A 21,299-nucleotide genomic window follows, 5' to 3' on the forward strand; every position below is an offset into this window, starting at 1 on the left:
ATTGGTACATAGGGCAATACCACTCAGGAGTGCAAATGAGATATATGCACATGCAGTTGAGTGCCCTTCGACGGATTGCATTGTCAAGGGAGAGAGCAGAATTGATCTTGAGTTGGTAGGTGCACTGAGAAAATATAACTTTCTATTGGGACACAACGCATACAAAAGCACGGTAGTTGATCGTCGTTGGCGCCGTCGTTCATGAGTGGGAGGAAAGAATGGATTAAAAGGGAAGAGAGAAGAAGAATACTAAAGAGTGCTAGAGAGTAGAGGGAGCGGGAAGACTTTTGAGAAAGAAAGAGATGTGCATCGCAACGACCTGGCACCTACACAAGGCACCGGCCAAAAGCAATAGTCAAACATCAAATTGTCAAACTGTCACGAAATTGTAAGTGAGGGAGCTAAAGGAAATTGTTGACCATGAAGGTAGTAGAGCGTCGAATAGCTTGCATCTCTTGAGCGATAGTCAATGGAGATAGCCACTAGTCGAAGGCCTGGCTAGCAATCCGTTCGCAATTCTAAATCGAAGCAAGTCTATTACATAGGCTGCAACACAATATGTGACGTTGCTACATGATTGTGTATATAAGGGCCTGCTTGCAAGTTGCTCCAGGGTGTCACAATTTTAAGATTGAAAATGTAAACATGTACAAGGGTTTAACCAATTACATGAGAAAATATACAAATGCAAGAATAGGGGTAATTTTTAACACATGCTTGCTCGCACATGCTGTATGAGTTTATGATGAGTGACTCCCCGAGCGCAATTAAATATTAAAGTAGGAGATGGGGTCCTTAAGAGACTATATTTCCAGGATTAAACATCTGAACTCGAGATGTGAACCCCATGAGAGGATGAGTGCCTCTACCATGCTTCCTCATAGGACTAGGGGATGCTAAGTTGCATGATCATCTGTTTGCTATGCAAGACGTGGCTGCATGCAGGCCACAGAGTTTGTGGAAGCAAATTGCGTCAAGGAATCCCTTCAAAGTGATTTGTGGAAGCAATCTTGTTAGAGTGATTCATGGACGTCAATCCATCAGAGAGATCTCCGTCGACTAATTCGTCGCCCCTGACCAAACCATAGATGCAAGATGGCCCATGATAGCGATTTCATCGTCGCTTGTTGCATGGACGCGTTTCCCAAGTGTGAAACAATCCCGTTAGAGTGATTCATGGACGTCAATCCGTCAGAGAGATCTCCGCCTACTAATTCGTCGCCCCCGACCAAACCATAGATGCAAGATGGCCCATGATAGCGATTTCATCGTCGCTTGTTGCATGGAGGCGTTTCCCAAGTGTTTCCACATTTCAAAAACTCCAAAACTTAGGAAACATTTGGTAACAGTGTTTCCTAAATTATTTTGACATTTTTGGCAAACTTGCATATAGGTCAAGCAGAAACAAGTACTGTCAAGAGGGCGTTCTTCTCCTATTGGAGGGCTAAATCAGCATCAAAATTCTGGATGCATTGCACCCATTTGCATTCTCATAAGTTCGGTTCTTCATAGATACTTCTTGCTGATAGCTGCCTTGCCTTGCTCACGAGCTCGAACTTCTTGCCTTGTTCATGAGCTCAAAATTCTGAGCATGCTAATAAGCACTTTTGTAAGCCTAAGGCATGAAAGTGTGCACGTACCATTAACTGTTGGAGTGTAAGCCATGGAGACACTCGTTTGTCTTGTTCCTCCTTTGGTAAACGAACTACCACTTGTATTAATTGGTTGGCATAATGGTTTACCGATTCGGTGGGGTACTTGGAAAGTTAAAAGAATGGACTCTGCAAAAATACTGAGGTGGCAACAAGCGTGTCCTGATATCCTCGAGGAACTCCGTTCACAAATAATGAGGCATCTCATGATCTATATCATAATGATCCTTTTGCCTCTTGTGGCCCCATGTGATTCCCCTGCCTTTAAGTTTGATATGAGAATACACAGCTCATTGTCTCTGTTGCATCATTGTGAAGGCACTCTCAAATTGGTTGAGCTAGGATCAACACTAAAGTTTTGGTTTTGCCACTGTACTGTAAGGCTTTTGGGAAATGATGATTTGGCAGGCCATTGAACCCTCTCTGCCAATTGCCTCTCCCCCTTGTGGTCAGAGTAAAAAAATGAGGAGATGGCAATCCCGTTCTTCCTTCTTGCTTGGCTTCTTGATCAGTGTGTTCATGGGCCTCCTTTGTTGCTTGGGCTTCATGGTCATGCTCTTTGTCCAGCCTGCAATCTATGCTCCTGCATTTCTTGAAGCTGGAGCATTCATGTAGAGACGTTGTCAGATTGATGAGTTTGTATCATTGTCTGCATCGTTGCCACCATGGCAGAAGCCGTCACTAGAGCCTCTGTAGGAGGAGATGCTGTATGTAGTAGAGAACGGCTGGTCACCGCTGGTGGGTCTGTGGAGCCTATGTCCTCTTGCTTATTTGGGTTGGACGGCTCCTTGGAATTTATGTTATTTCTGCCAGATAAAGCAGTGGCTGTAGGAAGAAACTGAAGCTCTGATACCAATGTAAGAGGGAGAAGTCTAACTCACTTTCTCTGCTACTTACGGCTGACTGAAATAGAGATAGAACTATGAACAGCAAACGCAAAAGATGTGATGATGTGTGTGTTGAAACTGAGGCTGGCTGTTTGCAAGAGCCCCCCTCTGAAGAGAGTACTGTGGTAAATGGATAGATTTAACTGTAGTGAAGAAGAGGCCCCTTCCTGAAGGTGGAAGATGGCAAGGGTGGAGATCTGCCCCACTGTGCCCGCTTCCCTGCTGCTGGATCAGGTCCTTGGTTGCCACTGGATGGCTCTGCTGTGCTGCACTGAAGGCGGATGCTGAGGAGTCGTCCTGGTCCCAAAATAGGAGGAATGAGCCCCTGCCAACCTGCCTTGTGTCACTGCTGACTGATAGTTGACTGATGTCATCGCCTGCTGATTGGTCACCTGTACCTACTGCTGCTTTGCCTGTTGATGAGGAGGCCTGTCCAACAGATTGTCTATGCCATGGGCTGCAGATGCCCATGACATTCTTTGTATGGTTTGCATTGTCCACTGTGTCCATTCAGCCTGGGGGAGGAGTGGGGAGACCCTCTACATACTAGATTTGTGTAAGATCTCCTCTTGATAATAAGTTTTTAGACTTTTCACTCCCCTTTGTGGTAGCATCCTTTGTGGTATTATTTGTGTGATACCTCGTAAAGGAAGCTTAGAATTTAACCTCCCCTTTGTGGTCGCATCCATTGTGGCTGCTCCAAATAGACGGCTATGTAGATATATTCTGACATCGTTTTACTTTTTAGAACTTTGATGAAATGTTCTTTTTGCATGGCCTAATCCCCACTATATAACCAGCCCAATCTCTCAATTAAACAAGGCATTGCCTTCAAAACATGTTGGTCCCGCGTACTTGAAGATGAAAAATATCTCTACACTAGCAGCCTATTTTGCATATTGGTTTTACCCATATTCCTATCCTGAAAAATTGCAATTCTTCTTTCAGGCCTCTGGTGTCTGGTACCGGTACCTGTGATTGGTTAACACCTGGACTTGTCTATTGCAGAGAGTTCATGGTTGGTTGAACCCGCTTGGTGGAGATTTCTTTGTTTGCAGATGCCTGGTTCCTTGTTCTGGAGAATCATTTGTGAAAACACTCAGTTTCAGAGTTATTAATATATTTGTATGATTTCTATCAAGGAATTCATGGCTCTATATTGTATATTCCTTTTGAAGCATACTATGAGCACGGAGGGTCCCTAGACGGTATAAGGTCTTCCCCTTTTCTTTTTATATTTCCTTATTTTTAATAAATGAAATACAGCCTAGTAGGGGACGTGGCCTTGATTCTTATTCTGTTTGGTGTGCAGAGCCATTCTCAAAATCCTACACCTATTTATTTGCATGGTTCTTTGTTTTTTTTAATGTAAAAAATTTCTGAAACTGTATATGATTTGTAGCTAACCGTGTGATGACATGAGAACATAAGCTTCATCTGCAACCTTCTGCCAGTCCCCAAGCCCAGTTGATCCTATCACAGGCCTTCTCGAAATCTAGGAGGAGGATCTTGAGGGCCTGAGACTCATGTTAGGCACAATCAATGGCCTCTAAACATATCCTAGATGCTATGGACAAAGCTTGTCTGGGTGCCTTGGGTAAGGTTGAGGAGAGACTGAAAGTGCTATCTCAAGATCTTGGTGAAGATCTTGTAGGCTGTGTCTAGGAGTGTGATTGCCGGCAGTGTTGATGGTCGTATCTGTCTCCCCCTTTAGGGATAAGGCAGATCCTGTCACTTTTTCAAGATAGCATTGTTGTTTAAGGTTCTCAAATATACGTAGTTCTTTGTTTGGTCACTCTCAAAAATGTGTGCTCTCCAACTTTAGAACGCAGACAGGCCAGATATGCTTTTTTAAACTGAATAAAATTTGACGTCTCATTGAGTTAGGCATACTTAAGTACTTGTTTGGGGGTTTTCCAGGCCAAGTTTGAGCCAAAAGTACCTGCAAGGAGGCAGAAGAAACCTGTGGCAGTTAAAAGGTTTGTGCATGCATTGCTGAATCTATGGTTCCTATTCTCATCCATGGTGATGGTCCGGAAGCTTTATCCACTGGCATTTTTTTCATACACCAGTCTCTGGTTATTATTTGACAGTGAGCCTGGAGAGGGTGGTGAAGCTGAGCTTCCAAGTGAACTTATGAAGCTTGTGAAGGTATCTATTTTGAAACAGTCCTGTCATGCCTGCTTGATTCAGTCAACTGACGTCATGGTGTCTTGCAGCAATCACAAGAGGATGGTACAGCTCGAGCTGGCAGACGAACTGATATAAGAGGTCACATTTAATTTTTGATTCTTATCTCTTAGTTTAGTTTTTATCCTGGTGGACTGCAAAGGCTGCTCTGTGCTTTTTGTGTGGGTTGTGATAGAGGGTCCTTGTTTTTGCTGGTGATCAAGTGTATCTGTGACTGTGCAGCTCCCGTGCGAGTTGCCTTTGGGTTTGGTTCGGCTGTAGCTGGAAGAGCAGCTGCAGCCTCAAATAAAAAGGGTGACAGTGGAGGCAGTGGAATAGACAAGAAACCATCAGGGAAAAGTTTACAAGGTAAGGGTTCATGGGAATGTGGTATCACATGGGATGGTGGCTATTCAACTCATTGATTAGAGTTTGGTCTCCAGAAGGGTTATTGTTTTCCTTTGCTTGGTGAGTTTCATTTTATATCTGCAAAATCTTGTGAAGGGCTTCCTGAAAGGGGTGAAAGCAATGTTGTCAAGAGATCTAATTGATTTGTACCGTCTCTCTCTCTCTCTCTCTCTCTCTCTCTCTCTCCCGCCCTTCTTCAAAGGAGGCATAAACAAAGGTGCCAACAACTACTATGTTTCCATTTTTTTGACAAGGTTTATGCATTTTGATAATTTCCAATCTTTCCCTTGTCATCGGGTGAAAGCAATGTTGTCAAGAGATCTAATTGATCCGTACTCTCTCTCTCTCTCTCTCCCCCCCCCGCCCCCCCCCCCCCCCCCTTCTTCAAAGGAGGCATAAACAAAGGTGCGAACAACTACTATGTTCCCATTGTTTCGACAAGGTTCATGCATTTTGATAATTTCCAATCTTTCCCTTGTCATCGTGGTATTTCATGGTGGTTGTGCAACTTGCCTAAGTTTTTAGACTCAAGCTTTTTACTGGCCTAACTTTTTAGACTCAAGCTTTAAACTCACAAAAACTAAATAGCCGTTATATGCAGTGTCAGGTGGGGGAAAATGAGTAGATAACTTCTATCTTTTCTTAATGATGGGGAAGCTAAGGTTTTCTAGATTGTTTTGGTGGTTGAGATATCACAACATGAATCAATTTATTCCTCTCCTGCCAGCATAGAGTTTGGTCCTGACAAGTTTATTCCTCTCCTGCCAGCATAGAGCTTGGTCCTGGCAAGTACATATAGTTGAAGGTCCACGATTTTTCCGTTCATCTGTATTTTAAAAAAAAAGGTGCATTACAGGGGAACCTTCTCGGATGGTCTCCCACGTGTCCTCCCCCTCATAACAGCCCTTCCCCTCTCTTTATTAATGTCCTCCCCTTGTCCTCTTTGTTTAACGCATGATACTTCACTCTCCTCCCTCTCGTTAATGTCTCTCCTTTTTCTCCCATTCATGGTAGATTTCCCCCCTCTCAATTAGTGCCTTCCTCTCATTTATGCCTTGCCCAACTAATTTATAGGAATTTGCATTTTTGCAAGACATAGGGGACATAATGTGAGGGTGCCTGTTTGAAAGGGTTAATTTGCTGGACCCCTTCAAACTTCCTCGTTGGACATCTCTTTAAGGGATGCTAATTTGCAGGGCATGTGAAAGCTTAACATATTCTTTAGTGGTTTCCTAGGGGAAGATGTTTTAGCACTTCCTTGCCATGAGTGCTTTAGCAGGGACTTGGAAGTTGCTTAGTGTGGTTTTTAATGTGTTTTTTTTTTTTTGGGGGGGGGGGTTAATATTACTAGTTGATTGATGCACTGTCTGGCAAGAGGAGTGCTTTAGCAGAGGCTTGAAAGTTGCTTAGTGTGATTTTCCAGTTGTTTTTCTAAAAATAAAAAATCTTTGTTTGCTACTCCCTCCCTCAAAATCTCCTTGCCTCTCAATATCGCTCTTAATAAACCATAAGGCAGTGCCCATGAGCATTTGTGCTCTGTTACTTTTAGTATGAATATTTAATGCCTCTCTCTTTTTCCTTCCCCAAGTAATTTTTGCTAGAATTCCTGCTTTTAAAAACCATGGAAATTTTGTTTGGGCATTTGTGATCCCTAGTTTTAAAAGAGTATATTATAAACACATGCCACATCATGTTGCGTCACTTTTACATGCAAGGAATAAAGTTGTTTTTCCAGAAGAGGAGTGTCTCTTGGAAAGTGACTTGACTCTTTGTTTACATTAACTAATGTGCTTGGTTGAGAATGTACTTGGGAGGGTTGATGCAACTAATATGGCTAGATTGTAAATAATCTTTGCCAAAAGCTTAACTATTGAGAGAGAGGATTTGTGCAAGGTCAAGTGGAGGAAACCTAGTATTGAGTGACTATACTGTTGGGGTTTTTCAGAGTCTTCAGTGTGAACAGGGTTGTAGTTCTATTGTCATTGTGTGTGGGTTTGTCCAGTTGCCCTGCCCCCGGCACGATGGAATGCAATCCCCCGAAACCCTTTTGGCTATCCGTAATGCCACCCTGGCCCGTTTGTGTTTTGTGAGTTTGAAGGGTCACTGGACCTTTGGGGATTACATTAGATTAGAATTGATCTGTGTGACATCATCTATGATGTCAGGGAAATTCGTTCCTGTGACATCGTCATGTATTAAACAAGCCATCCTCTACCTATAAAAAGAGGCTTGTACTTTGCAATCACATCAACCACCTTCAGTATTTGTCTACGCATTGTCTCCATCTCTCTAACTCATTCACCCTCTCTCCATGTGACTTAGCATGGTATGATCTAGCGTGTCATCTGTTGCTGGTTCCACCCTGGTTGGTGCTCCTACTGCTCGTTTAATATTTCTGCCCCGATCTGCCCCACGCTGTCTCGAGCTGCTCTCTTCCTATGCGACAATGTCTATGGACAGACCCGTCACAATTATTATGGAGAATCATTTCTGGCTGCCGCTTTTATTGTCACACTGACCTGCTTCTAAATCTGTTGCCACTCCAGATCTGAGAGGTGCTGCTATTGCTAGATTGTTGCATCTCTCTTTCTCAGGCCATCGCCTAGTGTAGGGCTCCACATCTGCCCTGACTAGATCTGACCATGCGTTGGCTGCAGCCGGTGATGCCACTCTGAAGAAGTTGCCTGCAACGTTTCTTTATCTAGACCTGCTGCCACATTTGGTAGCTCTGCTCTCAGCCACAACAGTTGGTATTTGGTGGAGGACCAGCACTTTGCTGATAAAAATTGATGCCATCTTAGCTGCTAGTTAATGCTAATTCGCTGCCGTCATGCCTCTACTCCTACCATCACCATCTTTGGAAGAGGTTTACTGACTGTCGTGTGCTATTATCCGCCTGACTGTATTCAGATGACTGTCCATGATCGATGACTGTGCTAGCCCCATTGTTGCTGGTCCACAGTGGCTGCTGTTCGAGCTAGATTCAGAAGAAAAACCCTTTGCTGCAGTCAAGATTTCAGTCATTTTTGACAATGGCTTTGTTAGAAATGAACCAAACAGAGGGTATCCTACGCAGCGGAAGACTTATAGATGGGCCCAGGAAATCACGCAGAAGTGTTTAACTACGGAATCCAAAAGTTCTTTACTTGTGTGTACTCGACAAACATGTGTGTGTTCAAGAGAGATATAGAACCAATCAAAGATATATTTCTGTCCTCAAAAGGACACAATACAAAAGAGTTCAGAGTCTCACCAAACCGTGGTCTTCTGTCCTTACAAAAGTTGTCCTACTATCTCCTTGGCACTTCTAGATCCCTGAGCCCGCGTGCTTCTCATCGAGATTCTGTAGACTTAGTCATGATGCCTGATCGCTACACGTTATTGCCCTGAATAGCAGCCTAGGTGTGCAGCCCCTTCCTTCTCCTGGATGTAGGCCTAAAGAATGCTGATCTGCTGCTCCCGTCTGCTGGATATCTGCTGCTCAAGTGAATGAAGAACGAGGCCCCAAGGGCCCCTTTTATAGGGGCTGGTAGCCCCCTAAATCTGGCCGACTTAGTAGGGATTTTGGCCGACCCAGCAGCCTCATGAACCCGATCCACTCTGGTCTGTAAACTGACCAGGTGGGGGCACCTTTTTTGAGGGCTTGCAGGCTCTGTCTGGCCACGTGGCCCATGGCAACCAAGGTGCTGCCCATGTAGCAGCAACCCCACTCCTTGGTTCACCCCACCCATGCTCTCTTCATATTGGGGCTTACAAATGGGGAGGTGACCACACCATTTCCAACACACCCCCTTTCATCGACACATCTTGGCCCGATCCCAATGCGTCGATGAAGATGCTCTAGTAGCTCCCATGGCGTAGCCCTTTGGAACATTGCGGTGTCAAGGCTTTTCATCCAATGTCTCCTGCTTCACGAGGTCAGGTCCGACAAGCAAGCCATCCTGCTACATAGGTCCATCTTTGGTAGCACGAGATGGCACCACCTCCTTTAGTCACATACTCGCCTTTGAACTCGAGCAATCCAGGTACCAACATCCTCCAACTGTCCCCCTCGTAATGAGTAGTCTTGCAGGCACCATGGTCTCCTCCACAAGGTCTGCAACCAAATAGCATACTCGAGAAATCAAATCCCAAGTATAAATCTAGATTACCTGGACAATCAGCTTCCATTCGTAGTCCTGTGATGTCCCCCTCTAAGTCACATCATCCATCTGACTTTGAATCCATAGGTCTTGTTAAAGTCCTGTGATGTCCCCCTCTAAGTCACATCGTCCATCTGACTTTGAATCCATAGGTCTTGTTAAAGTGTCGTCCTCTATGTTAGTAATACCAGCATAGCACCTAGATGGCACCAAGGATTCATCACTGTCCTTCACGTTCACAAAGTCGTCTAACTCCTCATTTGGCCATCTCTCAATGCTAGACATCCTCATCGTAACATTGGGTTTTGCATACTTTACCTCAACAACACTTGGAGATGTCACCAAGGAAAGCTCTTCTGTAACCACCACATCAGCTGCATTCTTTGACTCCTCTGAATCTAAGCTGGCACCCTTCTTCTTCAGATTTGCCGCCTTCTTTTTGCAATCTTTCACAAAATGGCCTAGTTGATCACAATAGAAGGGCGTTTTCTCATGCTTCCTCTTCTTCATCTGGGGGCATTGGATATAAAGGCTTGTTTGACCTCTCTCTCTCTCATCCCTCTCGAGACTTTTTGGGGGGAGAGAGAGAGCTTTGCATGGCTAGGGGGTGGGACTTGGGGATCTCGTGACACGTCCCTAGCACTCTTGAAACCTCTGACTTGCAAGCAAATACAAGAACACACCAAACATGAGGAATCTGAGCAGGCTGCTCTCCACGCAACCATGACACCTACGGGATATGATCCCGAATTAGGAGATGTCCCCTCCGAGTCACGAGCTGAGCTACTGGCACGAACTCCCAACTAGATCCTGGCCAGCCTGGTGTCCCATACTTCCCCTCTAAGAACTAGATCTGCGCACATGACATACTTTCCCTCCTCTAAGAACTTACTCCTGAGTTCGCAAGAAAACTCGGGAATGTCCTTTGGAGGTTAGGTAATCTAAGAACTAGATCTGCGCACATGACATACTTTCCCTCCTCTAAGAACTTACTCCTGAGTTCGCAAGAAAACTCGGGAATGTCCTTTGGAGGTTAGGTAATGTCTCCTATGTTGCATCCTCCTCAACATGATCCTTCCACTATTTCGTGATAATTCTGTTACGGATCTGTCTTTCACGAAATTCAAGAATACTTTCAGGTTCGTGTGGAATTAAAGTCAAATCAGTAACTTCTATTATTTCTTGAGGAGAAACAAGTTGGTCCTCGACACCCAGTAACTCTTTTAGTCTACTGTTATGAAAAACTGGATGTACTTTAACATCAAGAGGCAATACTTCTAATAGACTCTTTGGCAAACTGCAACATTTCTTGCATGTCTTGCAAGAATGTCCTTGCAGTATTATTATTTATTCCCTTGAACCCAACCATAACTAGTGCCTTAGGTTGAAATCTTTACATAAGATTGTAACTTGTACTTGAATGCTTTGCACTATTGTAAGGAAATTCTATCATGGGGAGATAATCTTCCCATGAAGACTGTCTCTTAGAAACATATGCTCGAAGCATATCTTCAACCAATTGGTTAACCTTCTCTGTGCTGCCATCCGATTGTGCATGATCTGAGGAACTCATACTTAAAGTAGTTCCTAACTTCTCAAAAACAAGTGTCCAAAAGTTACTTGTAAACTTATAGTCCTAGTCACTGACTATGTATGAGGCAAATCATATAGGTTAAACAATTGGTCCACAAACTTGTGAGCCAACTGAATAGCTGATATAGTCGATCGTGTAGGTAAGAATCTAGCCACCTTTTTCAGACTGTCAACTATGACCCAAATGGAGTCATGACCCTTGCGTGTTCTTGGCAAACCGGTAATAAAGTCCATGGAAATACTTTCCCATTTATTACCTGGGATTTGCAAAGGCTGTAATAAACTTGTGCTTCTCAGGCGTTCTGTCTTAGTAACCTGACAACCCTGGCAACCTACCACATAGCTTTCAATAAACGCACGCATCTTAGGTCAATAAAAGGTATGTTTCACAAGAGACAGAGTCTGATATATAACTGGATGCTCAGCACTAGGATGATCCGAAACATCTAGCACACATATCTTTCCATTCCGAAACAGCAAGCCGTTCCTTAATCATCCATTGACCTCCCGTCGTCTGTACCGTAGGTGGCACAATCCCTAAGTCCTGGTCAACCATGGAGCTCCCATCTTGCACCTTCTACCAAAATGACTATCAATCGCGCAAAGCCCTCAATAGGTTTTAGGATATTTCTGTAAATGACATAGCATTTACAAATTTGACTCGACTTAAGGCAACAACCACACTATTCAAGGAACCCTTTCGATAACGTATTTCAAAATCAAAATCTTGCATTAACTCTGCCCATCTAGCCTTTCTTCCCCTCAATTCGGACTTGTCACACACATACTTTATTGACTGATGATCTGTCAATACAAGAAACTTGGAACCATACAAGTAGTGTCTCCAAACCTTTAGAGAATACACGACTGCATACAGTTCTTTTTCTAGTGTGGGCCAACAATATTGGGTGTCATCTAGCTTTTTACTTTCAAAAGCTACAGGTCTGCCCTCTTGGAATAAAGCTGTGCAATCGCAAAATCACTCGCATTGGCCTCTAAAACATAAGGTCGGGTGGGATCCGGTAGTGCAAGAACAAGGGCTTCCTTGATAGTTTGCTTCAAGGTCTCAAAAGCCTTGTTCAGTGCATCATTCCAAGAGATCGGTTGGGTAGACCTGCGTCTGCGACCTTTCAACAAGTTGGCCAAAGGTGCCGTATTGTTAGAAGAATCATGCACTGACTTCCATAGAAAGGCTGTAAATCCTAAGAAAGAACAAAGTTCTTTCACTGTCTGAGGGATGGGCCATCCCAAAACCTTTTGGATACGGTCTAGATCAATGGTGATACCTTCAGAAGAAATCTTGTGCCCTAAGTAAATGATCTCCTTCATAAAGAAGTCACATTTACTGATCTTGGCATATAGCTTATGTTGTCTTAAAAGAACTAAGACAATGCGGAGGTGTCCAATGCGATCCTTTAGCGATCGCCTATATACCAAGATGTCATACACAACAATGAATTTGCCCAAATAATCTCAAAACAAATCGTTCATCATTTGCTGCAAGGTAGTGGTAGCATTGGTCAAACCAAAAGGCAATACAAGAAACTCGTATTGGCCATATTTAGTACGGAAAGTGGTTCTATCTATGTGTTTAGCATAGATACGGATTTGATGGTAACCTGTACGCAAATCAGTCTTAGTTAGGTACTTTGCTCCGGCCACAATCGGTCTATTGTAGGCTATCTCATGGGCTATCCATAGATGCCACTTATACCTTGGTATGAGCCTTGTAGGCCTAGTTATAGTCAGTTAGGACTATTGGTACAGTTAGTTTATGTACCATCTAGGTCAGTTAGGACACTAGTCTAGTTAGGGCAGTTAGCCCTAGGGTTTTGTTATGTTGGCTCACCCTTGAGCCTCCACACTGCAATTTTGCAGCAATCTATTACAGCATCTCGTTTTTCTCCATTGTGCTTCCATTTTTGAGCTTCCATTGCTTCCAACACCCAACAGTGGTATCAGAGCAGGTCGGGAATTCATTCCCTCAGCCATTGACAGCTTTCCCAAGCTGTTTGGCAGCCTCTGGAGCCCTCATTCTTGCTGGTCTTGCTGGTTTTCACACTCCCACGAGTGTTTGAGACCTTTCCAAGCAATTCTGTCACGAAAGATCTCATTTTGACGTGAGAAGATCGCATTTTGGTGCAGCTACCGTGAAGGAGATGCATTTTGGAGCAACTGCATGGACCTGTCAGAAAAACCCGTACAGACCTGTCAAAAAATCCGTATAGATGTACGGACACTGTCAGAAATTGAGCTAGAAAATTCCGTACACTGCGACAGAAATCCGTACACTGCATCAGCAGCATTTATTGCAGTACGGGCTGCATCAGCAAGCATTTACTGCAGTCATTTTCGGGTTTCTCAGCATTTCGAAGCTGCCTCGAGCTGCGTGCCAGCATTTTGGAGCTGCCTTGAGCTGCGTGCCGGCGTTTGGAGCCATTTGGAGCTGCTGAATTTTCAGGCTTCTCAGCATTTCGGAGCTGTCTCGAGCTGCGTGCCAGCATTTTGGAGCTGCCTCGAGCTGCGTGCCAGCGTTTGGAGCCATTTGGAGCTGCTGAATTGATCCGGAGACTTCTCTTTGAGCCCTTCCCTCCTCATTTGGCATCCCTTTGCCTCGGGCTTCGAGCTTCTCTCCATTGGATCTCTTTCACTCCATTTTTACGTGCTCTCCTTCTCGTAGGAGCACTTCTTTTGCTGTAATTCTCATTTCCAGCTCTCATTTGCTCGCTTTCAGAGCCTGTCTTTGCTGTACATCATTGGGTAAGCCGTTGTTGCATTGGCTTTTTCCAATTTTTTCTTCAGTTGCATTTTGGAAAGGCCTCGTGTTGCCTTGGAAGGCCTCATGTTGCCTTTGGGGATTTTTCTTGCAACAGGTACACCTTGGGACAGCAGAGTCTTTTGTAAACATAAGCTTTGAAGCTTGGGCAGTTTTTTGGCACTTGATTCTGAGAGGTTGCCTTTCTCTCATTTGCTTTGCTAGTTGGTGCATTTGCCTTGTATTCAGCACCATGTTTGGTGGCAAAGATGATTTGTTTGGGCTGATTGGGGCCAATGACAAGCTTGATTGCACCAATTACCCCATGTGGTCATACATGATGGGACATGTTTTGGTTGCTAAGAATCTATGGCATATTGTTTCAGGTTCTGAGGCCAGGCCTACATGCACTGTTACTGGTGCTGCACCTGCAGCCTCTGCTTCTTCAGGTGATGGGTGTTCAGGTGATGGTTCTACTGCTACAGCCAGGACTCCTGCACCTCCTGCTCCAGGTGCTTTGCCTCCTTCACAGGAGCAAATTCAGTGGGATGGTCGTGATGCCAAAGCACATGCCTTGATTGCTCTTTCAGTGAAACGGGTTATTATCCCTCATATTCGGTCTTGCAAGACAGCTAAGCAAGCATGGGATCAGCTTGCATCTTTGTATCAGGTGCGGAATGAGGTGAGGGTTGCCTATCTCCGCAGGCAGTTAAAAGATTTAAAGCTTGATGAGGGTGGTAACATGGATGCCTATCTCACTAATGTGAAGGATTTGAAAGAGCAGTTGGCCAACATTGATGAGATTATGCTTGATTCTCAGCTGGTTTCTAATACCCTTGATGGGTTGCTTGATTCATATCAAGGCTTTGCTACTACATTGAGGTTGGTTGTAGGGGGTGATGCCAATCATTTCTCATTTGACGAGCTTGTTGCTCTTCTTCTTCAGGAGGAGCAAAGTTGTGTGAATCGGAATGCTACTATGGCTAGTGATCAAGCATTTGCTGCCCATCATAAACACAAAGGTAAAGGCAAGGTTTCAATTGGAAAGCCCTCTCATTCCCATGCTGATCATTCACATGGTGCCTCTTCTTTAGGGGATAACAAAAAGAAGAAGAGATGTAACTATTGCAGGAAACCTGGGCATGATATTTCTGAATGCAGGAAGCGCATAGCATCTGAAAAGAAAAAGAAAGAGTCTGGTCTTGTAGTATCTGGTTTTTCTAGTGCAGAAGATCGACATGAGTCCGCTAATTTCACACAAGACCACCATTGGGCTTTCTTGGTTACATGTCAGTATAATCCTGATGTTCATAATGCTTGTATGGCAGTTTCAGATGTTCGTGATGCCTGGTTCTTTGATAGTGGTGCTAGCAAGCATATCACTTCCTGCAGGGAGTTATTCAGTTCATTGGAGCTTACATCTAAGGGGGGCAGTGTCACATGTGCTAATAATGCATCATATACCGTTAAAGGTATTGGGCAAGTTGCTTTTACTTTTGTCTCTGGTGGTATTGTCACTCTAGAGCATGTGCTTTATGTTCTAGGCATTCGGAAGAACCTCATTTCTATTTCAGCCATTGCTACATGTGGCTTTCAGGTTTTTTTTGATGGTGTGAGGTGTGCAGTGTATGATGCTACACATGCCTCTACCCTGGTTTTGACTGGCACATTGTCTAGCGGTCTTTACAGACTTGATGCTTATGACAGATGTTCAGATGATGATGCTGCACTTGCCGATGCACATGCCTTTACTATTGATTCTACCATGGCAGATACTTATTTGTGGCATGAGAGGTTTGGACACCTTAATATTGGAGCCCTGGTGAAGTTATATAAGAAAGATATGGTTGTGGATCTTCCCAAAATGCATATGCCTACCAAACATGTTTGTGAACCATGCTTACTTGGAAAGATGCACCGTGCTGCGTTTCCCAAGGATGGGAGAGTTGGTGCTTCACGTAAGCTTTATCTGGTTCATAGTGATGTTTGTGGACCCATGAGAGTTGTAGCTCTTGGGGGATTTTACTATTTTGTTACTTTTATTGATGATTTCACCAGGTATACTTGGATTTTTGCATTGAAATCCAAGTTTGATGTTTCTTCATGCTTCAAGCACTTTATTGCCTTGGCTGAGAATGAGAGTGGGCTGCACATTGCTCACATTAATACAGACAGGGGGGGGAAGAATACATGTCGAAGGAGTTTGCTGTTTTTTTGGCTTCCCGTGGCATTAATCATCGATGCATGGTGCCTTATACTCCTCAACAGAATCCCGTGGCTGAGTGGAAGAATAGATCAACGATGGAAATGGCTAGATGCATGTTGAAAGGCAAACATTTGCCTAATAAGTTGTGGTTGGATGCGGTCATGTGTGCAAATTACATCTTGAATAGATGTCCTACAAAGGCATTGCAGACTCACACACCTTATGAGGCTTGGATGGGTCGTAAGTCTCACATTTCCCACATGAGGACTTTTGGATGCTTAGCTCGCTCATGTGCCTTCAGCCTTCACAGAGACGCACTAAGTTGGATGATAAAGCTGTTAAATGCATTTTTCTTGGGTATAGTTCCGAGAGCAGGGACTATAAGCTATATCAGCCCCGCACGGGCAAGTATTTTGTCAGTCTGGATGTTGTGTTTGATGAATCTTCCACTATGCCTTTGCTGGACTGTCAAAAACAGCTCGTTGTTGATGTTCGAGACATATTTGACAGCTTGATGCCTTTGTTTCCATTCGATGCTCGGGATGATGTTCCATCTGAGGTTGTCCCTCCTCCATCTGTTGGTCATTTACAGCCCCATGTGCATGCAGAAATTCAGCCTGATATGCCTATCATTGATAAGGATCATTTGCACAAGGCTCTTGACCAGGAAAGAGCAAAAATTCAGGAGCCTAAAAAGGTACCCCGTTGGCTCCTTGACACATTAAAAGATAGCAAACAAGACACTCCTCTTCCAGCCCGTACGAGAGCAGCTGTCCGGAAAGAGCATGCTAGTTTTGTTGCTTATGCTTTGGTTGCTACAGCATGCAATGAAGAGCCATTATGTCATCAAGATGCCTTTCAAAATGATTGTTGGATGAAGGCCATGCAAGCGGAATTGGATTCTATCCATCAGAATGACACTTGGGAGTTGTGTGATTTACCTTATGGCAAGAATGCCATTGGAATTAAGTGGGTTAACAAGATCAAACGGAAAGCTGATGGTTCAGTGGACCGTTACAAAGCCTGTCTTGTTGCTAAGGGCTATGCTCAGCAGCATGGCATTGACTTTGAGGAGACTTTTGCTCCCACTTCGAGGATCACTACCATTCGCATTGTTATTGCCTTTGCTGCCCACTTTCATTGGCAGATACATCAGCTTGATATCAAGACAGCTTTCCTTCATGGGCATTTGTAGGAAGAGGTCTATGTTTCCCAACCTCTTGGCTTTGAGGTTGAAGGTTTTGAAAGCAAGGTATGCCGCTTGAAAAAGGCCCTTTATGGATTGAAGCAGGCACCTCGGGCTTGGTATTCGAGAATTCATTCTCATTTTCTCACACATGGCTTTCAGAACAACCCTACAGAGGCTACCCTTTACATCCGCAAGCGTGGGACAGATTTGCTGATTTTAGTCCTTTATGTGGATGACATGCTTGTGAATGGGACACATGCTCAGCAAATTGCAGATTTTAAAATTGATTTGCAGCAGACATTTGCTATGTCTGATCTTGGTCTTCTGCACTACTATCTGGGCATTCAATTTGCTAACAGTGAGGGGGGCATTTTGATGTCACAATCCAAGTACATTGGACAGCTTTTGCAGTGTTTTCAGTTTGAGGATTGCAAGTCAGTATTCACACCATTAGAGACTGGTTTTCACTTCTCTTCTGAGGATGGCAGCGGTACATGTGATGTCACTCTCTATCAGCAGGCAGTTGGTTGTTTGATTTACCTATGCCATACGAGACCTGATCTACAGTATGCTGTCTCACAGTTGAGCAGATATATGCACAGCCCATCTATGCACCATTGACATGCCGTGAAGCGTGTTTTTAGATATCTTAAAGACACTCAGCATTTAGGCCTTCTTTATGGGGCTGATACTTCACTTGTCAGATTGGACTAGTTGTTCTAACACTCGTGTGTCACATAGTGGCAACTGTTTTATGCTTGGTACTTCATGTGTTTCTTGGTTCAGCAAGAAGCAGAGTACAGTTGCTACTTCTAGATGTGAAGCTGAGTACAGAGCGGCTTTTACAGCTACAGTGGAGTGTGTTTGGATTTGGAAGCTACTTGCAGATCTTTGTGCATGTCAGACTGCTCCTACCGTCATCTTCACTGATAGTCAGAGTGCTTTGGCTGTCGCACGGAATCCAGTTTTCCATGCTCGCACAAAGCACATTGAGGTTCACTATCACTACGTCAGAGAGCGATTATCAACAAGTGATATTGACTTGCCTTATGTTCCCACTGAAGACAACTTGGCAGATCTTTTTACGAAGGCTCTACCTCGACCTAAGTTTGAGGCTTTTCGGCAAGCTTTAAACTTAGTACCTTTTGTAACTTGATCTGTTGTACTCTGTACAGTGATAGGTTGCTATATCCTACGAGACGAACATGTGCAACCATAACACTAGCTATTTAGGTATCCTAAGCCATGTCGAGGACACTTCAGCCCATACTATGGAGGGGGGTTTGTAGGCTATCTCATGGGCTATCCAGAGATGCCACTTATACCTTGGTATGAGCCTTGTAGGCCTAGTTATAGTCAGTTAGGACTATTGGTACAGTTAGTTTATGTACCATCTAGGTCAGCTAGGATACTTGGTCTAGTTAGGACAGTTAGCCCTAGGGTTTTGTTATGGTGGCTCACTCTTAAGCTTCCACACTTCAGTTTTGCAGCAATCTATTACAACATCTTTTTTTTCCATTGTGCTTCCATTGCTTCCAACACCCAATAGTGGTATCAAATCATCTGAACGAGGAAGAGGGTATTTATTTTTAATTGTCACTTTATTCAATCGTTAGTTATCTACACACATCCTCCACGACCCATCTTTCTTCTCTCTTAAAAGGACAGGTACACCCCAGGGTGATTTACTTGGGCAAATATAACCCATGTTTAGATAGTCTTGAAGCTGTGAAGCTAACTCGTCCCCCTAGAGTTGGCTCATCCTATGAGGTGGAATACTAATAGGTTGAGCCCTAGGTACTAAATCTATGCGATGATCAACTACTCGTTCTGGAGGCAAACCTTCCGGCAGTTGTGCATGGAATACATCAGTGAGATCATCTAACAACGTTCTTAATTCTCGATGTTTAAACACGCTTAAATAATTTTTTTAATTAACTGAGACAACAAATGAGGAAAGCGGAATCAAAACACACTAATACACATAATAATGAGAAGTGTTAAATATATTCCGAAGCTGCATCGCAGATACAATAGGTCCCTAAGAAGAGGGAATATCATCACAATAAATACAAAATTGGGCGTCCTTGTCCAAAAAAGAGAGTGTATGGTCTTTCCATCCAACTTGAATATCATGGGTTTTAAACCACTATATTCCGATCAACAAGTCTACATGTTACCAGTGCATGACATAGCACGTAAGAGTAGCTGTGTAGTCTTGAATCCGGATAGAAAGTTCTTTGACCTTGGGATCCTAAAACTGCTTCCTAGCTGGAAGCTTCACCTCATAGGGGTGTTTGCTAGGTGTCGTGGACAGCCCCATCCTTTGCACAATTTGTGGTTCACAAAATTGTGAGAGCTGCCCGGGTCAAAGAGAATGTGAACTCTTTGGTCCCTCACTCCTTCATAAGCTTCGAAAAGGTCATGGGGCCTTGAGCTTGCCTACGATATCATAGTTCTCTTCTTTCTTCAGGAATTCTTTCCTGAAGACCTCTTCAAATTCGATCCAGGTGGAGGGCTTCGACCGTAGTTCCTTCCACCCAAGTAATGCTTTCCCTGATAAATACCCTGCTGCAAGTTGCATCTTCTTCTTATCAGGATAAGGGTGAAACTGGAAGTGTACTTGCAACTTGTGTAACCAAGTGTCGACTCCTTTCTTAGTCCTTGATTTTTGATCTCCTTGGATAGGAATCTGGTGTAATATTCAGGCTCAACACTGAAGCTAAAGCATCAACATGTGTAAGTGCTTGGACAGTGCTGGTCAGCGTGATAGAAGCCTGAATCCCTTGGAGTTGCTACGTCAATCCCTTACGATTCGAAATTAACCAGTTCAAACTTTGCGTCAAGAGCTGAGGTGAATTCACTGAAGGCAGTCTTTGTAATCAAGAGACCTTGGTCGTCCCCTCCGTGGTAATCCATGTCTTGATTACACTCCGAAAGCCTGGGTTCCACTGAATCAGCCATGAATAGATCGTGTGGCAAAGGAAGCGTTGGAGTTGATGGAGAGAGAGAGAGATAATTCCAGTTTTTTGGAAGATTTTGTTTTTTGTTTGTGACTTGCTTGTTTATTTCTGCTTAGTCACCTTTCTTTATTTCTTGTTTTCTTTCTCTTTTGTTTTTTTGACGTATTTTAGTAAGCACTGGGTTTGCCCAAGAGACTCCGCGGGTCTTTAGAAACCCAGTATAGCTGCTTATGTTTGGGCACTGATGACGACATAAGTGTTGCTTTGCTTGCTAAGTATGTCTTCCTTTTGTTTTTCATAAAAGTTTTTGTTTACCTCTTTTTTCTTCTCTTTCATTTGATTGGACTTATTCTAGTCTTACAAAGGTATATAAAAGATCCTGACCAGCCTGGTGTCCCATACCACCAGGTGGCACCTAGAGGCCTTGGATCTGTTGTGCTGCTGGGCCTTGGGCTACGCTAAGATGCAAGCGCACGTCCACGACTCAATCCAGGATCAGACCTAGCACTTGGGAACTAGACTTCCTCACATTGGCTCCCTAAGAATTGAATCTCTGGGCCCCTTTTATAGACTCGGATCCAATGCACCCAAAATAGCAGAGACCTATATCTAGTTCGTACCCTTGCTACTCAACCCGAGAATCAAGCCCGCCTAGCCCTAAGGCTCCCAGGCTACCTAAGCTAGTCTTGTGTACTACGGTACACGTCAAATACCAATGCGTGCATATGACACCCCGTATTTGGTGCGCTACTAGTTCCACGTGGCGATTCTTGCGTGGTCCAACAATATCATGGACGGGGTGCTTGCTTCAATCCATAAAGGGGCTTTTTGAGCTGGCAAACTTGATGTTCAGAACCTTTTTTCTCAAAGCCAGGTGGCTGAGTGACATAGACCTGTAAATCACAATGAAGGAAGGTGGTTTTAATGTCCAACTGATGTACCTCCCAATGTTTGTGGGATGCAAGAGCAATGACGCACTATATGGTCGTGATGCGTGAGGTGGGATCAAAGGTGCCATGTTGCTGTGCATAACCCTTTGCAATAAGATGAGCTTTGATGAACTTTTAAACCCATTTTGTGCCTATAGCACGCTTGCATGAAGGAAGTCACACAACTCCCAAGTGCCATTGGCATGAATGGACTGAAGTTCAACGTTCATATCATCCATCCATTCTCTGCTGTTAGAAGCATGTGGCATGGTGCTCTGCACCGTGTCATTTGTATCTGTGAAAGGTGGAATAGAATCCAACACATCAGAGGCTTCCTTTGAAGGCTGTGTTTTACAGTCCAGCCAAGGTAAAGGGGCATGCTCAGAAAAAACCACGTCCCTACTGA

The 21,299-nt window shown here is 44.0% G+C and overlaps 1 protein-coding gene across 1 annotated transcript in view; it reads left to right on the forward strand.

The window, feature by feature from the left end:
* Positions 1 to 21,299, forward strand: part of LOC147896795 (uncharacterized) — a 137,375-nt gene that overhangs the window by 13,331 nt on the left and 102,745 nt on the right. Inside the window, exons 2-5 of the mRNA XM_087381776.1 lie at positions 4,460 to 4,518; positions 4,633 to 4,690; positions 4,759 to 4,810; positions 4,952 to 5,077. Coding sequence (XP_087237902.1) covers positions 4,460 to 4,518; positions 4,633 to 4,690; positions 4,759 to 4,810; positions 4,952 to 5,077 — 295 coding nt within the window. The remainder of the gene's footprint in view (positions 1 to 4,459; positions 4,519 to 4,632; positions 4,691 to 4,758; positions 4,811 to 4,951; positions 5,078 to 21,299) is intronic.

The sequence above is a fragment of the Dipteris shenzhenensis genome, chromosome 11 (assembly GCF_047967505.1).
Source record: "Dipteris shenzhenensis isolate YYH24624 ecotype China chromosome 11, Dip_SZ_1.0, whole genome shotgun sequence".
NCBI lineage: Eukaryota > Viridiplantae > Streptophyta > Polypodiopsida > Gleicheniales > Dipteridaceae > Dipteris > Dipteris shenzhenensis.